At 42.6% G+C, this 26702-nt stretch overlaps 1 protein-coding gene across 6 annotated transcripts in view; it reads right to left on the reverse strand.

Annotated features, from left to right (window-relative positions):
• The window catches only part of SAMD4A (sterile alpha motif domain containing 4A), a 236841-nt gene that overhangs the window by 60560 nt on the left and 149579 nt on the right, over nt 1-26702 (reverse strand). For all 6 annotated transcript variants that reach the window (XM_060096190.1, XM_060096192.1, XM_060096187.1 and 3 more), the window contains exon 3: nt 22261-22779. In XM_060096190.1, coding sequence (XP_059952173.1) covers nt 22261-22779 — 519 coding nt within the window. The remainder of the gene's footprint in view (nt 1-22260; nt 22780-26702) is intronic.

Consider the following 26702-nt stretch of genomic DNA (forward strand, 5'->3'; position numbering starts at 1 on the left):
TCCCAAGGCCACTACCAGAGTCACTGAACAAATCATCAGGGTATCCTTTTGCATCTTGACACCACCAGCAGCACTTGTCCAGAGGAGAAGGGGGTCACACTTAAAAGGGGCTTCCAAAGGATACTTTGGAGTCTTGTCTACTAACTCCTGTCTTGAGCTGAACTACTGGCAAAGTCTTCACTGCCACTGGAGCTTAAAAGGCTCCCAGATAAGAGGGCAAGGTGGCTCTTAAATGCAACAGCACTGATTAGGCAAGGACTGGCATCATTAGAAGATGCCGAAATCCTACTGCCATCAGGGTCTCTACTCAGCACCAGCCAAACGCAGGACCGGTGCCAGGATTTCAGAGTGTGAAACTCTGAACTTGGCCTTGATTAAGCAGCAATCTTTTTTCTTTTCTTTCTAGTGTTAGGAGACGGGTTATAAATAATTAGAAATGTATTATGCAGTCCTGACTAATTCTTAACTTAGTTCCTTGATAGAAGAATGAGAACTGGAGATTCTCAGCATTTCGGCCGGCAATTTACTGATGAGGGAATTGGTTCTTGTTTTCATTAAAGCATTCAATCAAATGTCAAGTGTAACAATACACATAAATGACCATTCAAGAAAAAAACCCCCACAATTTGAGCTTACACTGCTAATTAGATTATTTTGGGGGGGTGTTAATTAAGAGAAATTGGATGGTTTGGGTTCTCCTGGTTTCTTAATTATATTTGATTGCATCACCATGTGATTCAAGACAAGCTATTGAGGCTTCACGCATCCCAATTCCCACCTTCTCTTCACCTTCAGCCTCTTCTCAAATTCTAAACGGTCACAACCTGACCCTGTGGGTGTTGGGACACAGTGAGATTGGTACTGTGTTTGTAAAATTGATTTACTGCGGTCTGTAATTACACATAACGATTTGATTTTTGACTTGGCACCGCATTTTTCATTTAAACCGGACCGTTCTTCTCTATCCCAGAGAAACAGCGTTTACGTAATTGCTCTCAACTCATCGACTTGGGTATTATAAATCAGTCCTGCAATAAAAGACTTCCAGAGACACTGCAAGCATGAGGTTCCTGGCATAATTCAGGCCCCAGGACTGTTCTAGTTTAAGGACAGGAATTGAACAGCATTCATTTCTTATTGGGTACGAGATGGGGAGGGCTGTCTGGAGCCTTAAGATCCAGGCAGCAAAGAGAACAGGCTGTAGGGCGATCAGGGGGGCTGGGCTGACCCCAGACAGCCAGCTCAGATCCATAGGTCTCTTTGCTTGTCTACTTCTATGTCCACCTTGACCTGCATACAAACTATACAGTGTGTGTTCCTCTATTATGTCTTATATATCACTGATCCTCCGTATTCACAGATTCTGTATTTGAGAATTCACCTATTTGCTAAAAATTTCTTGTAACCAAAAATGAACATTCGCAGCATTCTCATCGTCATTCACGGACCTGTGCAGACTGGCAAAAAATGAGTCCTTGGAGCACGTGTTCCTGGCTGGAGTCGAACAGGCCTTGTTGCTCAGCCTTCCCATGTCAGTTCTCATACTGTAAACCAGTGTCCTTTACAAGGTTGTTCAGTGCCATGTTTTTCTAACTTCGCTGTTTTTCGTTTGTGATTTACTGTTTAAAACTGCCCCCAAGTGTAGGGCTGGTGTGCTGGCTAGTGTTGCTCAGTGCAAGAGGCTGTGATGTGCTTTAGGGAGAAAACACATGTATTGGACAAGTTTTGTTTAGCATGAGTAAGAGTGCTGTTGGCCTTGAATGCAGATATTAATGAATCAACAATATGTATTAAATAAGATGTCTTTAAACATATATAAAATAATGTTATGTATTGATACGTCAATGAAAATGTCATGAGGTTTGCAGGAACCTAGCCTAGTATTTCCCCTAGCAGCAGGGGGGTTCAGTGTTCGCTAATTCAGTGTCCACAGGGACTTCATAGAACATCAGCACTGCAACTAATGAGAACTGACTAATATAGATATGGATAAAATTCTTCATTCCGTCTTCCATCCTGGAGCATTTTTGTCTTAGGCTAGCAGTTCTCAACCTTGGCTGCACATTCAACCCCGCTGGAGCCTTAAAAAAAATTTCAATGCCCAGATCCCAGCCCAGACCAAGTAACTGAAAATCCCTGTAATGGAGTCAGAGCATTCATACTTTCTCATGCACATGAGTGGTTTTAATGGCTAGCCAGGCTGAGAACCACCGTCCTGGGCTGTCTTCTTACCTCAGTGTTCCCCTCAAACTCTGCCCACATCCTGGACATTGAAAAACCTCCCCAGGTTGGCCGCCTGGTCTTAATAAAATGCCCCCAAAGAATGGGCATTTTTTTACTCTTTAAGTCACTTCAAAAGAAAACATACACATCATCGCTTTGGCTTCACATGCAGAATTCTGCTCAGGCTCTTCAGTCCAGGATTTTATCACTCTTGTCCTGCCCTCCAGGTAAAATAGATATTTTGGAACCAGAATTCCAACGTGAATGATATCTGGGCAGAAATTTCTGAAGACTCCCTATACGATGTTTTGACTCCTGGGCAATAGTGCCTGCCTCTTGCTGTGGCCATTTCATCCTTGCTAGGCAGGAAGAGAGGGTCAGGGGTCAGCCTCAGGCTCTCTCTGGACATGAATCAGCTGCAGAAAGCTCTGAGTACATTTTCTCTTGGTCTGGAAATTCGGTAGGTGAGAGCATAACTGATTCACAAACAGCAAAAAATGTGTTCTAGACCCATGGACCAGTAGCATCAGCAACATCTGGGAACTTGTTAGAAAGGCTGGACTCTTAGGCCTCACCCCAGACCCAGAATTAGGACCTGCATTTTAAGATCCCAAGAGATTTGTGTGCACATTCAAGGTTAAGATGTACTGGCTACACACCCAGCTCTGACTTACTGGCTTGACACCTGTTCTGTTGACACTGGGGGAGGCATCATCTACATCAAATGCAGCCTGCTGAAGTAAGAATTTGGGATTTGGGTTGGAAGACATATGGCCATTCTGTGCCTCAGTTTTCTCCAGCAGTAGCTATCAAAGGCTCCATCATAAGATTGCTGAAAAATTAAATCATTTACTGTACCTGAAAGTGTTTTTTAAACTGTAAAGTCCTACAGAAATATTAGTTGTTAGTCGTCAGAGTAAGAATAAACCAATATAAACCAACACTGCTAACTGAAAGATCAACTCAAAGTACTAGCCAGTCTAATGATATTCATAGAGCATTTTCAGTGTATTATGTGCAGTATGAAAAATATCTCTGATTGCTTGATAGTGTTTCAGAGATTTACAAGAGATGAATTTTCTACCATGGCCTGTTATACCAAAAGAAGTGTCTTCCTTGTTTTTTCAGAATTCTTATCTACAGACAATCTTTTCTCTGCCCCAATCAGAATAACGTTCCTTTGATTCAGACTCAACTTGGTCTTTCCTTTCCTCCCACTCATTTTAAGTGCTTGCATTTCATTTCCATTTTGGAGGGTCACGGCACGTGAATCACCTTCTTTTCCATTAAAGAAAAGAACCCCTCGGGCTTCCCTGGTGGCGCAGTGGTTGAGTCCACCTGTCGATGCAGGGGACATGGGTTCGTGCCCTGGTCCGGGAAGATCCCACATGCCGCGGAGCGGCTGGGCCCGTGAGCCATGGCCGCTGAGGCTGCGCGTCCGGAGCCTGTGCTCCGCAACGGGAGGCCACAACAGTGAGAGGCCCGCATACCGCCAAAAAAAAAAAAAAAGAAAGAACCCCTCACGAGAGCTTCTCTTTGTCCTGATAGTGGTAAGCAACACCGATTGCCAGAAGTCCTTATTGAAGATTCTAAGTACTTCCATTATATTTAGAAATTCAAGCTAAGAACGTATAACACAGCTAGGTGACACTGGGTTCCTCATATACAAAACAAGGAGGTTGGACTAGATGAACTCCTTCCTTCCTTCATTCATCAGACATTTGTTGGGTGCCCATGTGTCAAGCTCTACAAGCTGAGGGCACAACATTGAAAAAGCCATTACAGCCCAGAGGATGATCTCTCAGCCCCTCCCTAAGCCAATCTGCTATGATGCTATTAGCATATTTATGCAGTGCCATTCTCATTTGGACAAGACATTTTCCTCGCATTGTTTATTTCCCCGTTTTTTAAAAAAGTCTGCCTTGTAATACTGATAGGACAGCCAGCGAGGGTGTCAGGGTAAAGGAGCTGCCAGCTGCTCACCGCAGACGACACTCTGCACCAGGGAAGGCACTAGCTGATCTCATCCCTCCCCTTCCTGGCTCACCCCACCGCTCTCCTTTCTCCCGCACGTTTTAGGCTTTCACGGAAGGGTGACTGAACGAATGAATGCTCTGTCTCTTTAGTCTCTTTCTTTCTTCCCGGCCCTAGGCTGGGGATACTGTACTGTCCTTTCCCCAAACACAAGCCAAAAGCACATCCTTAGGACCACCTTTCCTGAACCTTCTCCCTGAAGAGGAGGCCACACGAGGGCGGGCACCACCGCAGCACCGACTACCATCACAGAGGCCGGCCGAGTGTGGAGCACTGCCAAATGCGTCCTCACACTGTTCCAGCCACTCCTCATTTAATGCCCTACGCGGTGGGCTCTATCGTTACTCCTCCCCCACGTACAAACACACAAACACACGCTTCCCCGAGAGGAAGCTGAGGTGCAGAGGGTAAGGGGCTTGGCAAAGATCACACAGCTAGGAAGGGGCGAGGGCCAGGTTTCAAAGCCCAAGGTTCTCTGACTTGCAAGCTTGCCTTGTGTTCTTCAGCCCAACTCCACACTGTTTCTCATGGAAGAAAGAACTCCAGCCCTGACACTGGGCCTTGACACTGAACACTCAATATCCAAAACCCCGAGCAGGTCCACTGCCTCCTCATTCAGGGTCTCATAGTATTCATCTGGAAAATAGTTATAACGATGATAATACCTCTCCTACCCACCTCCCAGGGTTGCTGGGGGATCACATGCTGCCTGTATTATCCATCCATCCATCCATCCATCTATCCAATACTCGCTGAGCATCTGCTCTGTGTTGAACATATGCTGGGTATCAGGAAGGATGATGAAGGCTCACTAAGATGATGTATGCAAGATCCTTTTGAAATAAACTTTTTACCTTCCTGCAACAAGGGTTTAAGCTAACTGCCTTATTCACTCACTCATCCAACAAACACTTAGCTAACATTTCTATGCACAGGGCACTATGCTAGTGACTAGGGCTACAGGCGCCAAAAAAGAGAATAATAAAAGACAGGGCAACAGATGCAAACAGTATCTTCTATCACTTATTAAGCCATCACCTTCTATCATTCAGAAGCACACAGCTGCTAGGAGCTATAAGGCAGTGTTAATATTTTAAGTAACACTTTGCATGAAGGTGAAGAATTGCTGAAGGAAGTAAAAATTTTAGGTGATTTCAATTTCAATGAATTTGCTACAGTATCTCAAGGACTAATCAGAGTTTTTGAGGAGGTGGTAATGCACCAGGACCAAGAAGCCTCTCTGAATCCTGGCTCTCCATTTTAGAATGACAGTGTCAGGAGAAATGCATTAAAATCAGAAAAGATCTTCTCTTCTTTCTTGCTTCTATGGTAAATGTGCATGTTGTTTCTTTGGCTATTCCATGCAGTCACTTAAAATCCGCAGCTCTGAGTAGCATGAAGATTCCCTATAACTGAATTAGAAATCACCTGCTCAGCTGCCTGGGAAGCATCTCTTTTCCACTTGGGCTTTCCCTGACTGGCTCACAGAGCTTATGGCTTTGGTCTTCTGTGGGTGTTCTGAGGACAGAGTCAGATGAGCATTTGCATAAAAAAGCCAAACCAAGATCCTTTCATTTTAAGTTAAAGGCTAGAGGGAACTCCCTGGAGGTCCAGTGGTTAGGACTCCATGCTTCCACTGCAGGGGGCACATGTTAGACCCCTGGTCTGGGAACTAAGATCCTGCATGCTGCACAGCATGGCCAAAACAAACAAACAACAAAAAAATTAAATGCTAGAGGAGCAGCAGACTTAAGAGAAATAACCTAGTTTTTTTTCCCCCTTCAAAGATGTAAGATAACCATGAAGTTTCCCTAAATAGAAAGCTGTGCTTCAAGAAGCATCCCCATAAAATGAACATGGACTCACCAGGTGCCCAATAGGGTGGCTATAGAGCTTCTCATTCCTGAGTCAAGCCCTTAAGAGAATTGGTAGAGGCATAAAACAATGCCAATGTTTTATTTTTATTTTTACTTTTATTTTTTTAAAGATTTTTTGATGTGTACCATTTTTAAAGTCTTTATTGAATTTGTTGCAATATTGCTTTTGTTCTTTTACGTTTTGTTTTTTTGGCCATGAGGCACGTGGGATCTTAGCTCCCCAACCAGGGATCGAACCTGCACCCCCTGCATTGGAAAGTGAAGTCTTAACCACTGGACCACCAGGGAAGTCCCCCTATGTTTTATTGAAAAGTCGTTGTTGTTTAGATACCCAATGGAGTTGGTCCTGATGGGGTTTTAAAGATGGTGTTGCATTTCTTAGGCCCTTCCTCCAAGAATATTATTTTCAGAAGACTGGAAGGTGTCAGGAGCACCAAAATTTGTTTTCCTCATTTATTTAATCCCCAACTATCTCAGAATTCCAGAACTTTAAAAGAGGAAGGGACTTCTTTAAGAATATGATTTAGAAATCATCCAGTCTACCCCCTTGCCATTTTATCACTTAAGGAACCAGAGGCTGAAAGAGATAACAGCAATTGCCAAGGTCACTCAACAAAATTGATATTGAAGCTAATACTAGAGCCCCTATGTTTTTGGTCTTTATCATTCAAATTATATCAATGGTCACTAGTCTTTATATCAATGTCATTGATAGAGAGGGGGAGATTAATAGATCTGTGATTTAAAACAGATAATCCCTCGTTTAACACCAGAGTAACACACTGCAGGACCCCAATGTTGAGGCCTATGTACAATGTCATAAACAATGTAACCCAAACACAGCAGGGTCTAGGGTCTCCATAAACAACAGTATGCCATTGGGTTTTTCCAGAAGCAGAGCTGTTGCATCTTCACAGTGGGTTGGCATTTTCCAGTTCTGGGCACTCTGTGCACCTGTTTTTCTCATATTGGCTGCCTACCACTGTTCAGCCATCGGCCACTCAAGACCTGCCACAGGACGCTCTTGTTTTTGCCAAAGTGGTCAGAGAGATTGCCAGCACTGATCTGAAGTCAGGTATTGTCTGGAGATTGGAAAAAGCAACACCTTCTTCAGCCAGAATCTTCACCAGTGGAAGGCTGGTTTCTCTACTACAGTTAATCTTATTAATCAGTTTGGGTTGTATTTATTTAATTCTGTGGTTTGTATTGTGACAATATATTTATGCAGCTGTTTAAAACTGGGATGTCTATATGTATACCTGGAAGCCATCATTTATATACCTAATTATCTAATGAATTGACCAATCTGCCATTTGAAAAGATGGGGCAATTTCACAGGGATGTCACTATCGTAACACCTGGTCCGTAGAGATGGTGATTTATTGTTTATTGACAGTTTGTAATGATCAGAACACAGAATCTGTCATTTTAGAGCCTGCAAAAGCTTCAGGGATCATTTAATCAATCTTTCTGTTCTCCCCAGCCTACTTTCCAGATAAGACAATGGAAACTGAGGGAAGGTAGGTGACAGGCAGAAGGTCACATAATGAATGAGGAGAACTAGTTCCAGGAGTGCTTCTACTTGGAAATGGGATCTTCAGGCAGTCTCTTACCTTTCGAATGCAGACCTTAATTTAACAGTAACAGGTGACATCCTATTAGTAAAGAGATCACTATCAGGAAAAGTTTGGGCTTGAAGAAGGAGCTCTAGGGGAGGTAAGATATTTCAGGTGCTTCTCAGTAAAGATTTTAACTTAAGAGATAGATTTGTCCCCATTTAAATCAATGGCTGTGAGTAGCATAAAGTTTGGTTTCAATACTTAATCTTCAAAGATTGAAATAATTATGCTTAAGATAGTTATCATTTATTGGGCTGTAAGCATTGTACAAAGAGATCTATATTACATGTCATTCATTCATGCATACATTCATTAAGTATTTATTCAACACCCATGATATGCCAGGGAGTGTTTTGGACAGTAGGAATACTATAGTGAACAAGGCCAGGTTCCCGGCCTCCTGGAATTTATAATCAAGTGGGAGAGATAGATAATAAACAAATCAACAAGTGAAAATAGACTTCCAACATATGGAGATGTTACTGTTCCTTCTGGAAACTCACTAAAAAGATAGCAAAGGCATAAATGCAGAAGGAAAAGGACACAGAGAAATGACGGGAGATGACAATGGGTATCAGCAGACCACTGAAGTCAACAAAATTTTGGAAGCTGGGAAACAGAAGGACATGAAGGTAACTGACTCAGTAGACCCAAGAAAGGGGACACATATGCCCACAGCAATGGAAGCATGACAATTTACGCTGCAAAATTCCCAAGAAGTTTAGGACTCCAAGATCAGGTACCTCTGAAGGCAGAGGTGCTGGGAGGGGCTGAAGACAGGAGGTTTGGTAGAAAGTATGTCTAAGGTACAGGGACAACCTCAGATTCTCTCTCCCACCCCACAAAATCAGTCAACTATCCTGTCTTCTTAGCACCTTTCTCCTGACAGCCCCCAGGACCCAGGCAGCCAGGCCTGTATCTTCCAGAAGGAGAAAAGGATTCCTCTAGGGGAAGTGGACTAGTTCACGAGAAAAGAATTACAGCTGTGAGTCCCCAGGAAACAGCCTGGCCAGGCCCAAACAGATCTCTCCATGGTGAAATTCATACACACAAGTTCTAGTGCCTTCCTTTTAAATGAAAGGACATTTGCTTGAGATACAGGGTCCAAAACAAACAGAAAAATTAACTCAAGGAAGCACAGACAATGTTGGGAGCTGAAAAAGACTCCAAAACTCAACTGTAACATCTTTAGAGATATTAGAAAAGGTTTGCACTCATGAAACAAGAACAGAATGCAATACGAAAAGGAACATTCAAAGAACAAGAACACTTGCCATTTGAAAATACAATAGCAAAAATTAAAAATTATATAGTAGGTGTAGAAGATAAAGATATCAACCAGAAAGTAGAACAAGAAGACTAAAAGTAGAGCAAAAAGATTGAAAACAAGAAAGGGAAAGTTAAGGAAATTAGATGATCAAAAGAGAAAAGCTACTACCTGATTAAAATCAGAGAGAATTATTTTTAAAATTTGAGAAAATTTCCTAGAACTGAAGGAGCACAAGTTTTAGATCAGGAGGGTTGGTGTAAAATCTTTGTCTTCAAAACAAAAAGGACTGTACTTAGGTTCAGAGAGGAATTTCACAATCACTCATGGGTGGGGATTATTACCCCCTTCTTAAATATGAGAAAATAAAGGCCAAGAGAGCTTAAGGCATCTCTCCAAGGTCACACAGCTAGTCATCAGTGGAACTGGGAATCAGTGGAATCAGTCAGACCCAGGTTGGTCTGACTCCAAAGTATGTGCTCTGAACCACAAGTGGATATTGCCTGAGACCTTTCTGGACTCTGATTCTGCCATCAGTGTAAATTAGCAACCCTGCCAGATCCATGCCACCATCATGTGTTCTTGAACTAGCCAAAGTATAACAGAGGAGGGAACGTTGAGAAGTATGGGATTATTTGCCCAAACTCTCCCTTCCATCGTAAAAACTAGGCCACCTCCATGGATAGATTTGGGTGGTGATGCAAACCGGGGCAATTCTGGAGAGTCAGACTCATAGTTGAACTGTGGGACTTGAAGAAAAGCAAACTTCTCCAGCACCAAAGGAAGACCCAACTCTGCTTGTGATAGGCTTAGAGATCAGGTTCCCAATGGGATCCTTATGACCATCATGGATTTGTTTGAGGTAGAGATTTCATCAAAGTTCCCATTGGAAAGATGTGGTGTTGGGAGTCTATAGATTAAAAAAAATTTTTTTTAATTTAATTTTATTTATTTTATACAGCAGGTTCTTATTAGTTATTCATTTTATACATATTAGTGTATACATGTCAATCCCAATCTCCCAGTTCATCCCACCACCACCACCACCACCCCTGCCACTTCCCCCCCTTGGTGTCCATATGTATGTTCTCTATATCCGTGTCTCTATTTCTGCCCTGCAAACTGGTTCATCTGTAACATTTTTCTAGGTTCCATTAATATACGATATTTGTTTTTCTCTTTCTGACTTACTTCACTCTGTATGACAGTCTCTAGGTCCATCCACGTCTGTACAAACGACCCAATTTTGTTCCTTTTTATGGCTGAGTAATATTCCATTGTATATATGTACCACATCTTCTTTATCCATTCATCTGTCGATGGGCATTTAGGTTGCTTCCATGACCTGGCTATTGTAAACAGTGCTGCAATGGACATTGGGGTGCATGTGTCTTTTTGAATTATGGTTTTCTCTGGGTATATGCCCAGTAGTGGGATTGCTGGGTCATATGGTAATTCTATTTTTAGTTTTTTACGGAACCTCCGTACTGTTCTCCATAGTGGCTGTATCAATTTACATTTCCACCAACAGTGCAAGAGGGTTCCCTTTTCTCCACACCCTCTCCAGCATTTCTTGTTTGTAGATTTTCTGATGATGCCCGTTCTAACTGGTGTGAGGTGATACCTCATTGTAGTGTTTTTGTTTTTGTTTTTGTTTTTTTGCAGTACGTGGGGTTCTCACTGTTGTGGCCTCTCCCGTTGCAGAGCACAGGTTCCGGATGCGCAGGCTCAGCAGCCATGGCTCACGGGCCCAGCTGCTCCGCAGCATGTGGGATATTCCTGGACCGGGGCACGAACCCGTGTCCCCTGCATCGGCGGGCGGACTCTCAACCACTGTGCCACCAGGGAAGCCCCTCATTGTAGTTTTGATTTGCTTCTCTCTAATAATTAGTGGGGAGTCTATAGATTCTTTACATCGAAGACAAATCTGGCTTTCAAGCAGGCTTCTTCTAGAGTTCTAACAGCTCAACCAAGGGCCCCAAGTCTTTGCCAGTCTAGATGATTCCAACAGAATCTAAGCTGATTGATCTAAAAGAGGGAGGGGCAGAGGGGAAAGGTATTTCTCTGTATCCTCTTCCCAAAGTCAGGATTCTTAAGTGTTTCGTATCTCTCAGCCCATGCCATTTAGTTGGCAGAGAGGTCTCATAGGGTCAACATCTCCAGAAGTAAATCAATTACCTGATATGGTGAAGTGGAGTTGAAAAAACTGACCTGCGGGCAAAGCAATCTCCTGGGTCAAGGAATTTCATCAGTCCTTTTGCTTGGAGTCACACCAGTTTGAGAGTTTGACCCCTGAGTGTATAAAGCTTCTTGCTCCTAAGCCAGTGCAGGGGCAGCCAAAAATACAAAACCTGGGTTAAGTATAGGAACATATCTTTGTTCTCGGCCAATTGGTGGCTATTTTTCCAGTGAAGACCTAAGAAGTAAACATGAAATCCTTTACTTGCTCTGTCCTTTAAGAAAAAGCACTTGTTTCTCATGTTGACCTTTCTAAAAAGTTTGTTCATGCAACTGCAAAAGGATGGAAGGCAGCTCATAGGCAGACGTGTGGACGTGAATGAGGAGATGGTCACGAGCATGACCCCGGCGTTGAGCTACCCCAGTCGAGCGCTTAAAGAGCTTTTCTCTGAGCAACTGCTTCTCCAGTACCCCATAATTAGCCTGCTCTCTGAACTGCATACAGATGGAGTGGCTGGGGAAGAGGATCAAGGGAATAACTCTAGAAGCAAATAAAAATTATGCAGCTGTCTCCAGCTAGAGAGAGATCATCACCAACAGAAAATTAGGGAAAGAACTGTGACCATACAAAGCTTTAAATTCTTTCTCACAAATCACACAGATTAAAAAGAAAGCATTCAAGCAACACATCTTTGCTTGCAAGACATCCACCCTCACTGACTATTGACAAAACTCATTCCTGAACAGCCGTGAGCTATATGACAAGGCTTACCTTGAATTTAGGGTCTGCAGCTCAGATCCCGATTCAGGGACTGGCTGACCTCAGTCACACTGTCAGCCTTATAACCAAATTAGAGATACTCTTGGGAATCAAAACCTCTTAGACTTCGTAGGGGAGCCCACAATGCTTTGAGATTCCAGGTGAATTTGGAGCTACCTTGCCAAAATTTAACAAACAGTCATTTTTAGCCAAAGATGCCATCATTGTACTTGCAGAGAACTCTGACTTTTACAACAATATTTATATATAACATTCAGTCGGGATATTGAAATTATCCTGCTAAGCCTGTCAGAGTTAATAACTATACCGCAGGCACCAAACAATTTCTTGGATAACGATGAACATGTGTGAATAATCCCCTTTCTCACAGACTATCTCCCTGAGGCCTAATGACTACTCCAAAATTCTTCCAACTTTCCAAACATGCTGCAGTCCTGAGCTTCCTCCCAATGCACCCAGTGGATGCAGACCAGGCATCACTCTAGCCAGGCCCTCACATCCACATCTTTTCTCAGCAAGTTCTCTCTCCAGCTCCTGAAAGTATTTGGGAAGGCCACATTCTCTGTGTTTAGAAATACAGCTTGAGGTGGGAATTAGAGCCACCTGCCCACTAAGTCTGGAAGCATAGAATGAAAGCACCATACAGGATCCTTAGGGGTCACCCAACCTCATGCCTTGATAAAGAAGAGTTCCTGAGAGTGAAGGATCCCACACTGAGTTGGAGAAATCTTATTCTGTTACTTAAGGATCATTTTAATAAATGTGAATAAAATCCTTACACTTATTGCCAATTTAAAAAGTTATTCCTGTTAGCAATGGATCCCAAAGAAGCAACAACAAAATTTTACCTATTCTTATTCTTTCTTTTTCTTCTGGTCCATTTTAAGCTATTTAGTAAGATACATCACTGCCACAGTCCTTATGGGGATATAGGTATTTGGGGAAGGCAGCTCTCTACAGAGCTGACTCAAAGTATCTTGATTTCAATTGAGCCTATTGGAAGAGCCGTGTCATAGAGCTGCCCTAGGAAGCCTATTCCACCCTAGCTTACCGCAGAGCCTGGGCTGGTGGATGAACCACCCCTTACTTGTATCAGCATTAACAACCAGTGCAGAAATAATAATGATTAGGGCTATTATCTGTTGGGTATCTCCTATTGGCAAGTGCTTTACATGCATTTTTCATTTAATCCTCACAACCCTAAGAAGCTCTCTTAACTCATCTTCACTTAACCAACTTACTGGACCAACCAGTACTTTCCATTCCCTTCCAACTATTCACAGATGCCCGTGGCTCATGGACTCTTTACAAACTAGAATTTACTTGTGCACTTCTGCTCCCATCAGCTGACTTATTGGTGTACCAAGAGAAGCTTGAATTTGTCACCAAATCTATTTATGCCAGTTGTACTTACTATTGTAAATGTATCACTTTAAAAAGTATAACAGAAATAACATATGAATTATAAATAAAGTTAACTGCTTAAAAACTTTGTTACAAGCTTTAGAAATATCCATTGTTTTACTTTATTTTTATTTTTATTATTTTTTTTTTTTGCTGTACGCGGGCCTCTCACTGCTGTGGCCTCTCCCGTTGGCGGAGCACAGGCTCCGGACACACAGGCTCCGCGGCCATGGCTCGCGGGCCCAGCCGCTCCGCGGCATGTGGGATCTTCCGGGATCGGGGCACGAACCCGTGTCCCCTGCATCGGCAGGCGGACTCTCAACCACTGCGCCACCAGGGAAGCCCCCATTGTTTTACTTTAAAAAAAAATCTACTGTTGAATTCAGTGTTAGTGAGAAAACTATAAGCTAAATTATAAAAAGAGAAAAACCAGAATCTAGAAAGAGTCTGTGCTCTGTTTTTGCAAATGTCTTCAAATTCCGGTTCCATTTTAAGGAAATCACAGACCATAATGCATCAAGGGTGTGATTTATACAGGAAAAACCAATAGCAGCCTCAGTCAGGAACCCTATCCTCAAAGAAAGGACCATCTCATGATACAAAAGATGGCACATGAATGTATTTACACTTTAAGTTAAAATAATATGTTTAAGGTCTTAAGCCTTTTTTATGATTTCCTGCTTTAAACAGCTATTGCAATTAACACATCAACCATCCACCCTATCAAGCCAATTAAGAGATCTCCTACCGAAGTGTATTCCCATTTTATGGATGAGGAAAGGAGGTTTAGAGGTCAAGTAACTTGTCCACGGTCACATACCCAGTTATTGGTGGGGCTGGAATTTAAAACCAAGACGTCTGACTTCAAAGCCACGTTCTTGATTTTGATCAAGACTGCCTCATCATTTATACCCCAAACTTGAATATCTAAAATGCCACTTATAGCCTTATAATTCCCTTTGCATTGCAATGTCTTACCGTGCAAAGGAGAAGGCTAAAGTATAAAATAATCTGTTATAAATTTTTAGCTCCGTATGGGTTTTGCTGGGCTTTTCCAAAAGGATGCATCTCGGCAAGGCTGGCTGTGAAACAAATCTCTAAAGCAAACCCTGTGCTCTCATTGGCTCTACTCTCTAACTGTAGCCATGGAATTTGTCTGTGGGAATAGTCCAGACTTTTGGCAAAGAATGACTATCCCAGGGTATGTTGGGAGTTTTAGCCTTTCTCCAATCCACAAAAATCCTTTATAGCACTTTCCAGATTTTGGAAGCCCCCTGCCTACCTCACTTCCCCATCTGCATATCCCTTCTCTTACTTGACTTACACCTGAGATTTTCTAAGACCGTATTTTACCTAACAGAATGTCGAGGACTGGGGTGGGGGTAGGTGATGGCAGGAATGAAACCTACAGTGTTCAAGAGTTAGAAAATATACCTCAGATTAATAGTAATTGCTTCTACTAAAATTTATCCTCACCTGTCACCATGAAATTCAAGGGTTTAATTTGCTTAATGTTAACTACATCAAAGATAAGCTACACTCATGATACATCTTTCCTCAGTGTAACCTGAGTTTGTCCCCAGAAATTTTAAAAGTGAGAAAAGAAAAAAAATAAGTAAATGCAAGATTAAAAGATTTTTTTGTCCCATTGTTCGTGGAGTAGCCACTGTTAGACTATAACTCTAAATCTTGTGAAATAATAGAAACTCTAAGACTACAGGGCTCAGAAAAAGTCTTAAAGAATCCAGCCTGTTCATCTTCTTTCTCCCCTCTTCCAGGCTAGTCCAATTTAAGCCATTTATTCCAGCCAGAATCTATCCTATTTTTGAAGTACAGTGGGGAATTAGAAACACTACTGCCTTCCTCTGGAGCTCATCTAGTGTTTAATAACCCTCACTGTCATTAGAGTCGAAAAAACTCCTCCCGGATAGGGGCCGGATGGTACAGCCTCATGACCCAAGGCATGTGTACCATGGAGGTCTTTGACTTTTCCCAAGCAGTGGGATCTCCGATGCATAATAAACTAGCAGGCTTCTTGCTTACTACAGTGTTTTTTCTGATTGTTCTTCCCCAATCCCCAGAAAACAAACACTAGACACAGCGAGGAAAAGCACTGTCCTGTAAAACCTTTGGACTCTTGGAAACAGGAGAAGGATCAGGCAGTGGCAATATTGGGTCCTCTGAGATATCACTGAGCCACCTTCACAATGTCATATCAGGAAGGCCAGGGCCATATTTAAAAAAAGGTTCCCCCAAAGGGGAAGGAAGCTGAAGCTAAAAATATATCATGCCAGCTGTTATAAATGCTTCTCAAAGGAAGCAAAGCAACTAGAGTTACCTCTTTGAAGAGCAAATGAGGGGTTAAGGATCTAAGGGAATTTTTCAGTTACATGCCAGGTTGGCTATGTTTTGGGGAGGAAGAAATTTTCCACCAAGAAAGAAAGTCTGTTGGTAAAAGACAAAATAATTCCATGAACATTTTAAAGGAACTCCAAAGGACACCAGTGGCTCCCAAGGCTTAGGATGGGGATGACCTGCAGCCTGCAAGACACAAGCAAGGTCTCCAAGCCTTGCCCCTCTTTTCAGTTTCCAGGAGACCACTTGCCAAGACCTCTTCTTATCAGGCCTGCCCAAAGTTGAGTGTTCTCTCTCCTCCCCTTGAGTATTGGTGTTCTAATGGGTTTTTACAGGATGGCTGGAATGAGCTCGAAGTAGCTGGCAGCCTTGTAAGAAAATGGGAAGGGCAGAGAGAAAAGGACTTCTTGCGCCAAATGGGCATCTTTGAAAGAGCTGGCCTTGGCTGCCTAAGGGGCTGATGGAATTGGTTTTTTTTTTTTTTCAGTTGCAGATTCAGGGTTCTCAAAGGAGCCCCATTTTCTGAGATCCACAACATCCCTCCTTTTCACCTTGCCCTGCTGAAGTAGTTTTGTTTCAGGTGTTGGCTCTCTGGGGCCCAGCAGCCATCCTTTCCATGAAGGGATGGACCCTCCACCCCGCAGGAAGGCTGAGAAACAAGGATCAAAGTCCAAGAAATATCAAGGCACAGGATGCCCCAGTAGTTTTTACATTTTAACTTTCAATTTGAAATAATTACAGATCTACAAGAAATTGCAAAAATACTACATAGAGAGGTCTCATGTACCCATCCCCCCAGCATCGCCCAAGATGACATCTTACACAACTGTAGTGTATTACCAAAACTAGGAAACTGACATTAAACACAACACCCTTAACAAGACTATAGACCTTACTCAGATCTCAGCAGTTTTTGTACACACTATTTTTTTTTGGTATATATTTGTGCATCTTATCACCTATATAACTTCATATAACTACCTCCACAATCAAGATCACAGTATTTTACTAAAAGCCTGTTAGTATTGAGACCAAGTTGGTAACGTAAGTCAGGATGACTGTAAGGATTATGACAGAATGCTAAATGATCAATATTATCACCAAATATTTAGTGAATTCCCAAGGACACTTTCTTATTTATTTTGGAAATTCATTAATTTCATGAACATTTGCCTAGTGAGCCCAGGAATTTATTAAGTCCCTACTGTTCAGCAAACGTTTCTGGCAGGGCAGGCAGACAGGCTTCAGCTCACATGCCATCTCTTATTGAATTATAGTGGCTGCCTTGAGGGGCATATTGAGGAGGACGCAGAGGCCACATCTGGGCTTAGCAGGAGACAGCCATTATCTAAGAGATGCTCTACCACAGGAGAGTGGCAGCTGAACACGTGCCAGGAGTTTGCCATCTCCAACATTTCTGTGACTTTTTGAGGGTGTTCAAGGTGCTGGGAAAGAGGGATAAAGAAGACAAAACCCCTGTCCCTAAAGAGTTCATAATCAGGAAGGGGAGGCAAATATGTCAACCAAGAACTGGGACACAGAATGCTCAGTATATGAGTCAGTGCAAAGCAAGCATACTTGGGGTATAAGACTTGGATGGTCTGTGACATTGGTCAAGTTGCTTGGCCTCTCTGTGCCTCGGTTTCTTTATCTGTCAAATGGGAATAACAGTAATAGCCACATCGGGGGATTATAAGAATTAAATGAACTAATATTTATGTAAAGCTTTTTGAAGAGTACCCAGCATGTAGTAAGCACGATGCAGCAATTACTGTAAATTTACTTTTCATGATCTATGGTACCCTCAAATTTTTAATGTATTGCTTTTATCATCATAAAAATCAATTTAGATTAATAAAAGAAATACTAAGGTTCCAAGCTACACCATGAGACTGTAGAAGAAGTGGGCAGTTCAAATGGAGCACTTTGGAATAATTTTTGTAACGCAAAGTTTCTGAGTTCTTGCCTCAGTCTAGGCTAGCAAAGGTTGGCATGTTTTTAAATCCAAATGTAAAGAATGCTAAGAAAAATCATGTATTGGCAATGATTTGAATAGAAACAAGTTCCTTTCATTTGTAACTGCAGCACATAGTTTTCTCCCAGGTCAAATTCTGCCAGTGAAGAGTAGAACATGGTTAGAAAGTCAGTCTGGGGCAATGGAGGTGGCACTGACCTCCCCACAGCGAAATTCTGTGGGCTCTTAAGAAAACCTGGATGGTTCTTTTCCTGGACAGTTTACTTTTTCTATGGAAGACTTGAGACAGAAAGCAAACCTAAGGATGCTAAGCCAGGTTCTAGGCATGTTGTACTTGGAATTGCTTGTGATGGTCAATACAAAGGCCATGATTTGTGACAGCCAATACCTCGGTCCTTTCTGGTCCCACAGGCTCATGATGAAGAATCTGCACATTCTTGCTCTGAGTCATCAGACCCATGAGTAGCCTTAAAAGGGGAGCTAGGTACTGAAAATAGGTTCTCCCCTCTCGTCTGAAACACCTTGATGCTCTCCAAAATGGTGCTTCATAGACTCTCGATTGTCTGAACCCATTCTTCTCTTATCTCATGGAAGAAAAGCCCCAGCTCAAAGATCCTGTGAGATCTCATTTGATTTAACTTCTGTAATCAATAAAAGGTACTCTCTCCTCTGTCTAAATGGATGAAAATTGGTTGATCCTTGTTAGATTAGGACATAGTTTTTGCCCTCTACTCTTAGCCTCATCTTAATCCCTTCCTTCAAAAAATCTGTGTGGTTCCATCATCTCTTTTTTAATGTATCATTTTCTCCATCTCAATGTGCCAGCACCTTCTCAAAATCAATATAAATCCAAAGTCAAGCTTATAGCTAGTTTCTCTCCCTATCTTGTTTCTTATCTCTTTGGAATCACTAACTCAACTTTCTTCATCCCTTAAATACCTATCATGTGTGAAGCATTTCCAATTGATCTCTAAGATCTCTCTTTGAGAAATCCAATGGTCACTTCCTGGTCCTCATCTTATTGGACCTATCAGTAGCATTTGACTCAGTTGATCACTTTTTCCTTCTTGAAACCTTTTCTTCATTTGCCTTGACACACACACACACACACACACACACACACATATACACTTGCGTTTTCTCCAACTTCAATGGTTTCTCCTTGGTTTGTTGCTTCCTCTGCTTTTTCCCAGCCTTCATGTTGATGTGCTCAGGCTCAGCCCTTGGTTCTCTTCTCTATCTGCATCTCTACTATGGTAATCTCATCTCATAGTTTCATAGCTTTAAATATCACCCATGTGCTGAACTCCCAGATGTCTATCTTAGGTCAGTCTTCTCTCTCAAACTGCATGCTCATATGTCCAATTGCTTACTAGACATCTCTGATTGTCTAACAGATGTATAAACTCACCATATATGAAACTGAACACCCAATCTTACCCCCAAACCTCCTCAATAAATAGAGACTTCCTCATTTCAACTGACGGCAGTGCCATCCTTCCAAGTTGTGTAAGCAAAAACCCTGAAGTCATTCTTGAATTTTTCCCCTCACAACTCATTTATTCTGTCAGGAAATCCTTTTGGCTGTACTTTCAAAAACACATCTAGACTTGACCACTTCTCCCCCCTTCTACTGCAGCCATTCTGGTGCAAGTCATCAATGTCTTGCCTGGATTACTGCAATAGTTTCTTAACCAGTCTTCATGTTTCTGTCCTTGTCCTGGTACAATCTATTCTTAACACAGCAGCCAAAACAATCCCTTAAAACATGAGTCAGATCACATCACTCGTTTGCCAAAAATCCTCCAATGGGATTGCTGAGAGCAAAAGTCAAAGTTCTTGCAATGGCCCACAATACCCTGTAAGATGTCTCCCTCCCTGTTACCTCTGCAACCTCTCCCACTGCTGTCTACCTCACTCACTCTTTTTCAGCCAGCAACCTCCTTTGCTTCTTCTCAAACAGCTGGTACTCTTCTACCTTGGAATCTGAAGACTTAAGGCCAAACCATTTTCTATTGCAGTGAAATGGTCACAGGAGACTCAAGTCCCCCTAGACCATGCTGCATGGTCTGGGCTCAGGAAAGATACAATGCAAATGAGGGCACAGAGTCTGGGGGTTAGTGCTAGCACTTTGCTTCTCACTGTCTTGCCCAGTCTCTCTCATTCATTTAGCAGACACTTACTGAGTGCTTACTGTTGCCAGCCCTGGCCAGGGCTGGGCATTTCTGTACATAATCTCATTTACCCTCACCACAACCCTCGCAGGCAGATATCATGAATGTTCCCATTTTACAAGTGGGGAGCTTGCTCAGAGACGTGAAGTAACTCAGCCAAGTTGCAGTTAGCTAATTTCAGGTCTGAGATTTGGATGCAGGAAGCAGTGACACCAAAGTCCTTGTCCTGCCCCCACTTTGTCAAGCCGCCTCCCAGGTGCTGAGAAGATAGTTGATAAAAGCACAAGCGAATGAATGACCCAAAGGCTTGCAGTTTTGATAAGCACAATTTAACCACTATCGACAGTGCAGAGGGGTAAAGCAATGACACTAATGTTTTGTTAAAGAGATGTTCCTGAAATGCAAGTGCTGATATGACCTAAGTGTTTGAATGAAACTTTCTGGAGGAGAGATCTGAGCTGTTATCTTCTTTAGTGATGCTCTGAAAAGGGGGCTCTAACCCCTTTCTTCTCAAGATACGTAATATAGTTACTTTGTTAAACCTCCAAGTCCTTTTCAGCTCAAGTACTACACTGGGCTCAAAGGCCTAGGAGGCCGTGACAATCATCTAAGCGTTTCCTCCCCTCTGCTGGGCGAGGTAGCCACAGTGAAATATGAAAGTGTCTGTTGACTATAATCTGATAAACATCTCAAATTGTACTAATCTTATCAAGACCCCGGAATGTGTAAATCAGCAGAGATGGAAATGCGATGACCCAAGACTAATTTCAAGACAAATGACATAAAACTGAACCCCTTAAAATACAAAAGACCAAGTTTTGAGAGGGTAGGCAGCTCGGAGCCCGCATCTCTCCCAGCTATCAAAGAGTTTTGTAACAATTACTGGATTCTGTCACTGACCCAGGAAACTCCGGCCAAGAAGCTCTGTCATCCCAGCCTGCCTGTGTCTGCTTGAATAGTTCAAGCCATCACTCTCTGTCACACAGAGGTTAGTGAAACTGTTCCCTGGATTACTAGTTTGTGAAAAAAACTGTCACCAGAACCTCTGACACAATAAACTAATGATGCAATAATCACCTAATTCCCCAAATTTGAAAATTATCAATATCTAAATATGAAAATGGACGAAAGAATCTTAAACTCTCATGTTGTGGCATTATCAATGCGGTATCTTAAGTACTTCTTTGATTATTCCACTAAAGTACTGTTTCAATCAATGTAGTAAAAATTCAACACTCTTATGTATTTGAGAAAGCCATTTAAAAAGGCCCATTAGCCAAAAGATCCGAGTGGAGGAAGAGGCCAAGAAACTGTCACTGACAATCCTTAATCCTCTCAGATCTTTTAATTGGGGGTTCCTGCATGTTGACAGGCACATAAGGTCTGACCGCAAAAGCTTTTCCCCAAGAAGGTTATCTATGCACTGACGCTGTCTTCAGGGACACATGCAAACTAGCATCAGGGAACTCTGTTTAATGGCAGGCCACTCTCCCACGTTGCCACTTTGCAGAAGCACCAGTGGCATGTTTGTTACTTTGCTCAGCCTAAGTGGGGAGCCATAGAGAGGAGGACTCCTGGCCCTGGTCCCAGCTGTGGGCAGAGTACTTTGCTTTAGTGGTCAAAAGAGGAGGAGGCTGTCCTCTGCTCTCCCCTCCCGCAAAGCCATCCCCGCCCCACCTCTCCTAAGGGGTTAGACTGAGCAAGAGAAGGCCACAGCATCCACACCAGGCCACAGCACAGAGCAGCATTCTCAGTTAGCAAACCTGTTCCCCCTGGTCAGGAGGAAAAGTGACCCTGACAACTGGGGATTAAAACCAGGAGATGCAAGGGAGGGAACATTCCAGGGTGAAATTAAAAAAAAAAAAAAAAAAGAAGAAGAAGAAAGAAAGAAAAAAAGAAAGGAAAAGAAACAAAAGAAGTGAAAAGAAAGGAAAATGCACAAAGCCCATGAGGCTGTCTGGTTAACCATGGGTTAGAATCAGGTTTAGAGAATCACAGGGGAACTCAGTGTCTCAGCAAATCCAAAAACCCCAGGTGAAAGATAGCGGGTGAAAGGCATTTCTGTTTGTGGAAACAGGAAGTTTCCTTCTTTCACCACTTAATCTGTCTCATTTAATTTTTTCTTTTTTTTTTTGGTCTGTTTGTAACCCGAATTTGGACCATCAATCATTTTTAGCTGCCCAGCATTTTTCTCTTTCCAGAGTTGAAAGAACGACAAAGATGGGGTCCAAAGAGCCCTTTCCCACAGCCAATTCCAATCGGCCCTTCTCTCCCAGGGTTACAGGGTGCTCAGAGCAGACACTCCCAGTGGGACATGCCTCACACAGCAAGTCGCCAAACCAGACCACGCTAAAGGGCTTCTCGGGGACTTACTTGTACTGGTGCTGGTTCCAATCGTATTGATTGTGGTGGGGACGGATGAAGAGGAGTAGAGGGGCACGTGGCCATTCTCACACCCCAGGCTTTTGTCCTGCCAGCTGGAGGCATTGATGCAAATCCCAGAATCCCGAGAGTTCTGCCACCCATTAAGCTTGTCGTCGGAGTTCTGTCTTTGGTGATAGTAGTGCGTCTGCCCGTAATCCACAGAGTCCGAGCGGCCTCGGTTCTGGCCGCCAAAGCTGGTTGACGTGCGGTCCTCCAAGTGGTTCAGCCACATGGCCAGAGCACTGCGGTCTTCCAACGAAGTGGCCGGATGGATCAAAGCATAGGACAGCAGCTGCCTGCTCTCCTCGATGTGCTGGTTGTGTTCAATGGAGTGCGCCAGGATTTTGGGCAGCAGTTTCATATACTCTACTTTTGCGTCGAGGTTTCCTGGCTTCAGCAAAGGCAGGTGAGTTAACAGGAGGGAAATCACTTTATCCTTGGACTCCTGTTGCCATTGGTTAATGATTCCTGAAAAGGAAAATATGCAGGGCAAATAAGCAATTACACCCACAGTGGCACCAAGCACCACGCTGTAAAGAGAATTCCTGGGGATTAGAGTCTCAACCTACGTACCCTGCATACATTTTCTCAAAAACAGTCTCTGCATTGAGTTGGATAACTGACCTCAGGTTGTCAGGGGGCAGTGACGTCAATGAAACGTGAAACAAACGCTCTGAGATGTTTGGGTGCTCAATCTAATTCTCATGCAGGTCTCCAAAGAGGCTATGACCACTTCGGTACAAACAAATACAATTTACAGCCATTTTATTTCTTAGGAAAGTCTAGGCATACCCTCAGATAGGTGAAGAAGGAATAAGAAAATCTCCATGGAAAAGTGAGTATAATCAAGGGTCCATATAGTGGAGTCCGCGAAGGTATGGCTGCTTTCCCTTCCCCAGACATTTGTGGAAAGTGGCTGAGGCCCGGGCAAAGGCATTTGTTTGAAGTTGGTAAAACTTCCTAGATGGAGAAATCTGTCAGGGATAAAAGGACACCCCTCAGCTCGGTGAAGTACGCCTGCACCTTCCTCATGAGAAACTGACTCAGAAAATGACTGTGATCTCAAAGCTAGAATGAACAATAGACCCAAGACTTCGCTACAGTGGCACCTCTGATCACACATGCTAAGCAAGCTATTTTTCTTTAAATATAGAAGATCTGTTTGGCTATTTTTATTATGATAAAATATACATAATATTTGCCATTTTAACCATGTTTAAGTGTACAGTTCTGTGGCATTAAGTACATTCATATTGTTGTGCAGCCATCACCACTATCCATCTCCATATCTTTATCTTCCCAAACTGAAACTCTGTACCCATGAAACACAGACTCCTCATTCCCTCTCCCATCCCCTGATGACCATCATTCTACTTTCTGTCCCTATATATTTGACTACTCTAGTTACTGTATTTAAGTGGAATTATATAGTATTTGCCCTTTTGTGACAAGCTTATTGCACTTAGCATAATGTCTTCAAGGTTCATCCATGAAAAGATTTGTTTTTCACACTCTCCCAAGGAACCCTTCCTATTCCCTACTATTCAAAACACAAATCTTTTGCTGTTAGGTAAACATGGATTAATTGCCTTAACTGGCCTTTGAAAAGTAGCTTGTTTTGGAGACTGATAGTTATCCATGGGGCCTGGGATGATAGGAAAGAAAGTTCCCTTCAGAAAAGTCATTCCGAACACCTGAACACCTCAACTCTGGCCCAGTGATGACTGTAGAAGGGCTAGGGCTTTCACAAAGTATCTGCAGGGTTGAAAAGGCATTTCTGGAATTTAGCAGAAAGGCTTCACAATTCTAGTGAGGCACAAACATACCAGAACAAGCTCAAGAGTCAGTGTTGACCATAAGCTACAAATGCACCAGCTGTGTAGGATAAGGCCTCTCAAGACGAAGGGGTGTATTCAATGAAAAGTATCAGGCGAGAAAGACATGGTAGGTAATGAAAGAATGGGCTTCAGAGTCAGGCACACATGGGCATGAATCCCGGCTCTGTCACCTAACTGGCAAAGGAACTTCGCTAAGTTACTCAACCTCTGTGAGCCTCAACTCCCTCATCAGTGAAGAGTGCTACCAAGAGCACCTGTCCCTCCTTGTGTTATAGGATTCAATGAGGTAATGTATCAAAAGGACCAGTCAAGTACTTGATAGTGGAAATAATTCCTTCTATTTGTCTCTGCATTAGTCAGGCCCATGTTAGAGCCATGCTGGGTGGTTTCAGATACCAAGTTTTAAAAATAATAAAGGCCAGATACTCCAATAAATTTCTATTAAAAAAAAACAGAGACCAGAGATGACCCAGGGAAGGTCATTAAAAATTATCAGAGTTGATACAAAGCTACAGTAATCAAGACAGCATGGTACTGGCACAAAAACAGACACATGGATCAGTGGAACAGAACAGAGACCCCAGAAATAAACCCACACACCTACGGTCAATTAATCTTCAAGGAAGGAGGTAAGAATATACAATGGAGAAAAGACAGTCTCTTCAGCAAGTGGTGCTGGGAAGTTGGATAGCCAGCCAGATGTAAATAAATCAATGAAGTTAGAACACACCAGCACACCATACACAAAAATAAACTTAAAATGGCTTAAAGACTTAAATATAAAACTTGATACCATAAAACTCCTAGAAGAGAACACAGGCAAAACATTCTCTGACATAAATCATACCAATGTTTTCTTAGGTCAGTCTCCCAAGGTAATAGAAATAAAAGCAAAAATAAACAAATGGAACCTAATCAAACTTGCAAGCTTTTGTACAGCAAAGGAAACCATAAACAAAACGAAAAGACAACCTACAGGCTGGGAGAAATATTTGCAAGTGATGTGACCGACAAGGGCTTAATTTCCAAAATATACAAGCAGCACATACAACTCAATTATGAAAAAAAACAAACAACCCAATCGAAAAATGGGCAGAAGACCTAAATAGACATTTCTCCAAAGAAGACATACAGATGGCCAACAGGCACATGAAAAGATGCTCAACCTCGCTAATTATTAGAGAAATGTGAATCAAAACTACAATGAGGGGGCTTCCCTGGTGGTGCAGTGGTTAAGAATCTGCCTGCCAATGCAAGGCACACAGGTTCAAGCCCTGGTCTGGGAAGATCCCACATGCCATGGAGCAACTAAGCCCGTGCACTGCAACTACTGAGCCTGCGCTCGAGAGCCCGCAAGCCACAGCTACTGAACCTGCATGCCACAACTACTGAAGCCCATGCACCTAGAGCCCGTGCTCCTCAACAAGAGAAGCCACTGTAATGAGAAGCCTGCATACCTCAACGAAGAGTAGCCCCCGCTAGCCACAACTAGAGAAAGCCTGTGCATGGCAACAAAGACCCAACAAAGCCAAAAATAAATAAAATTTTTTAAAAATTTAAATTGGTACAGCCACTATGGAGAACGGTATGGAGGTTCCTTAAAAAACTACAAATAGAACTACCATATGACCCAGCAACCCCACTACTGGGCATATACCCTGAGAAAACCATAATTCAAAAAGAGACATGTACCAAAATGTTCATAGCAGCCCTATTTACAATAGCCCGGAGATGGAAACAACCTAAGTGTCCATCATCAGATGAATGGGTAAAGAAGATGTGGCACATATATACAGTGGAATATTACTCAGCCATAAAAAGAAATGAAATTGAGCTATTTGTAATGAGGTGGATGGCCCTAGAGTCTGTCATACAGAGTGAAGTAAGTCAGAAAGAGAAAGACAAATACTGTATGCTGACACATATATATGGAATTTAAGGAAAAAAATGTCATGAAGAACATAGGGGTAAGACAAGAATAAAGACACAGACCTACTAGAGAATGGACTTGAGGATATGGGGAGGGGGAAGGGTAAGCTGTGACAAAGTGAAAGAGAGGCATGGACATATATACACTACCAAACATAAGGTAGATAGCTAGTGGGAAGCAGCTGCATAGCACAGGGAGATCAGCTCGGTGCTTTGTGACTGCCTGGAGGGGTGGGATAGGGAGGGTGGGAGGGAGACGCAAAAGGGAGGGGATATGGGAACATATGTATATGTATAACTGATTAAATTTGTCAAAAAAAAATTAAAAGGCAAAGTTCTTAGATCAAAAAAACAAAAAAACAAAAAAACTACAAAGAGGTACCACCTCACACCAGTTAGAACTGTCATCATAAAAAAGTCTACAAATAACAAATGCTAGAGAGGGTGTAGAGAAAAGGGAACCCTCCTACACTGTTGGTGGGAATGTAAATTGGTGCAGCCACTATGCAAAACCATATGGAGGTTCCTCAGAAAGCTAAAAATAGAGTTGCCATGTGATCCAGCAATCCCACTCCTGGGCATATATCTGGACAAAACTGTAATTCAAACAGATACATGCAACAC

This window comes from Mesoplodon densirostris, chromosome 4 (assembly GCF_025265405.1).
Source record: "Mesoplodon densirostris isolate mMesDen1 chromosome 4, mMesDen1 primary haplotype, whole genome shotgun sequence".
NCBI lineage: Eukaryota > Metazoa > Chordata > Mammalia > Artiodactyla > Ziphiidae > Mesoplodon > Mesoplodon densirostris.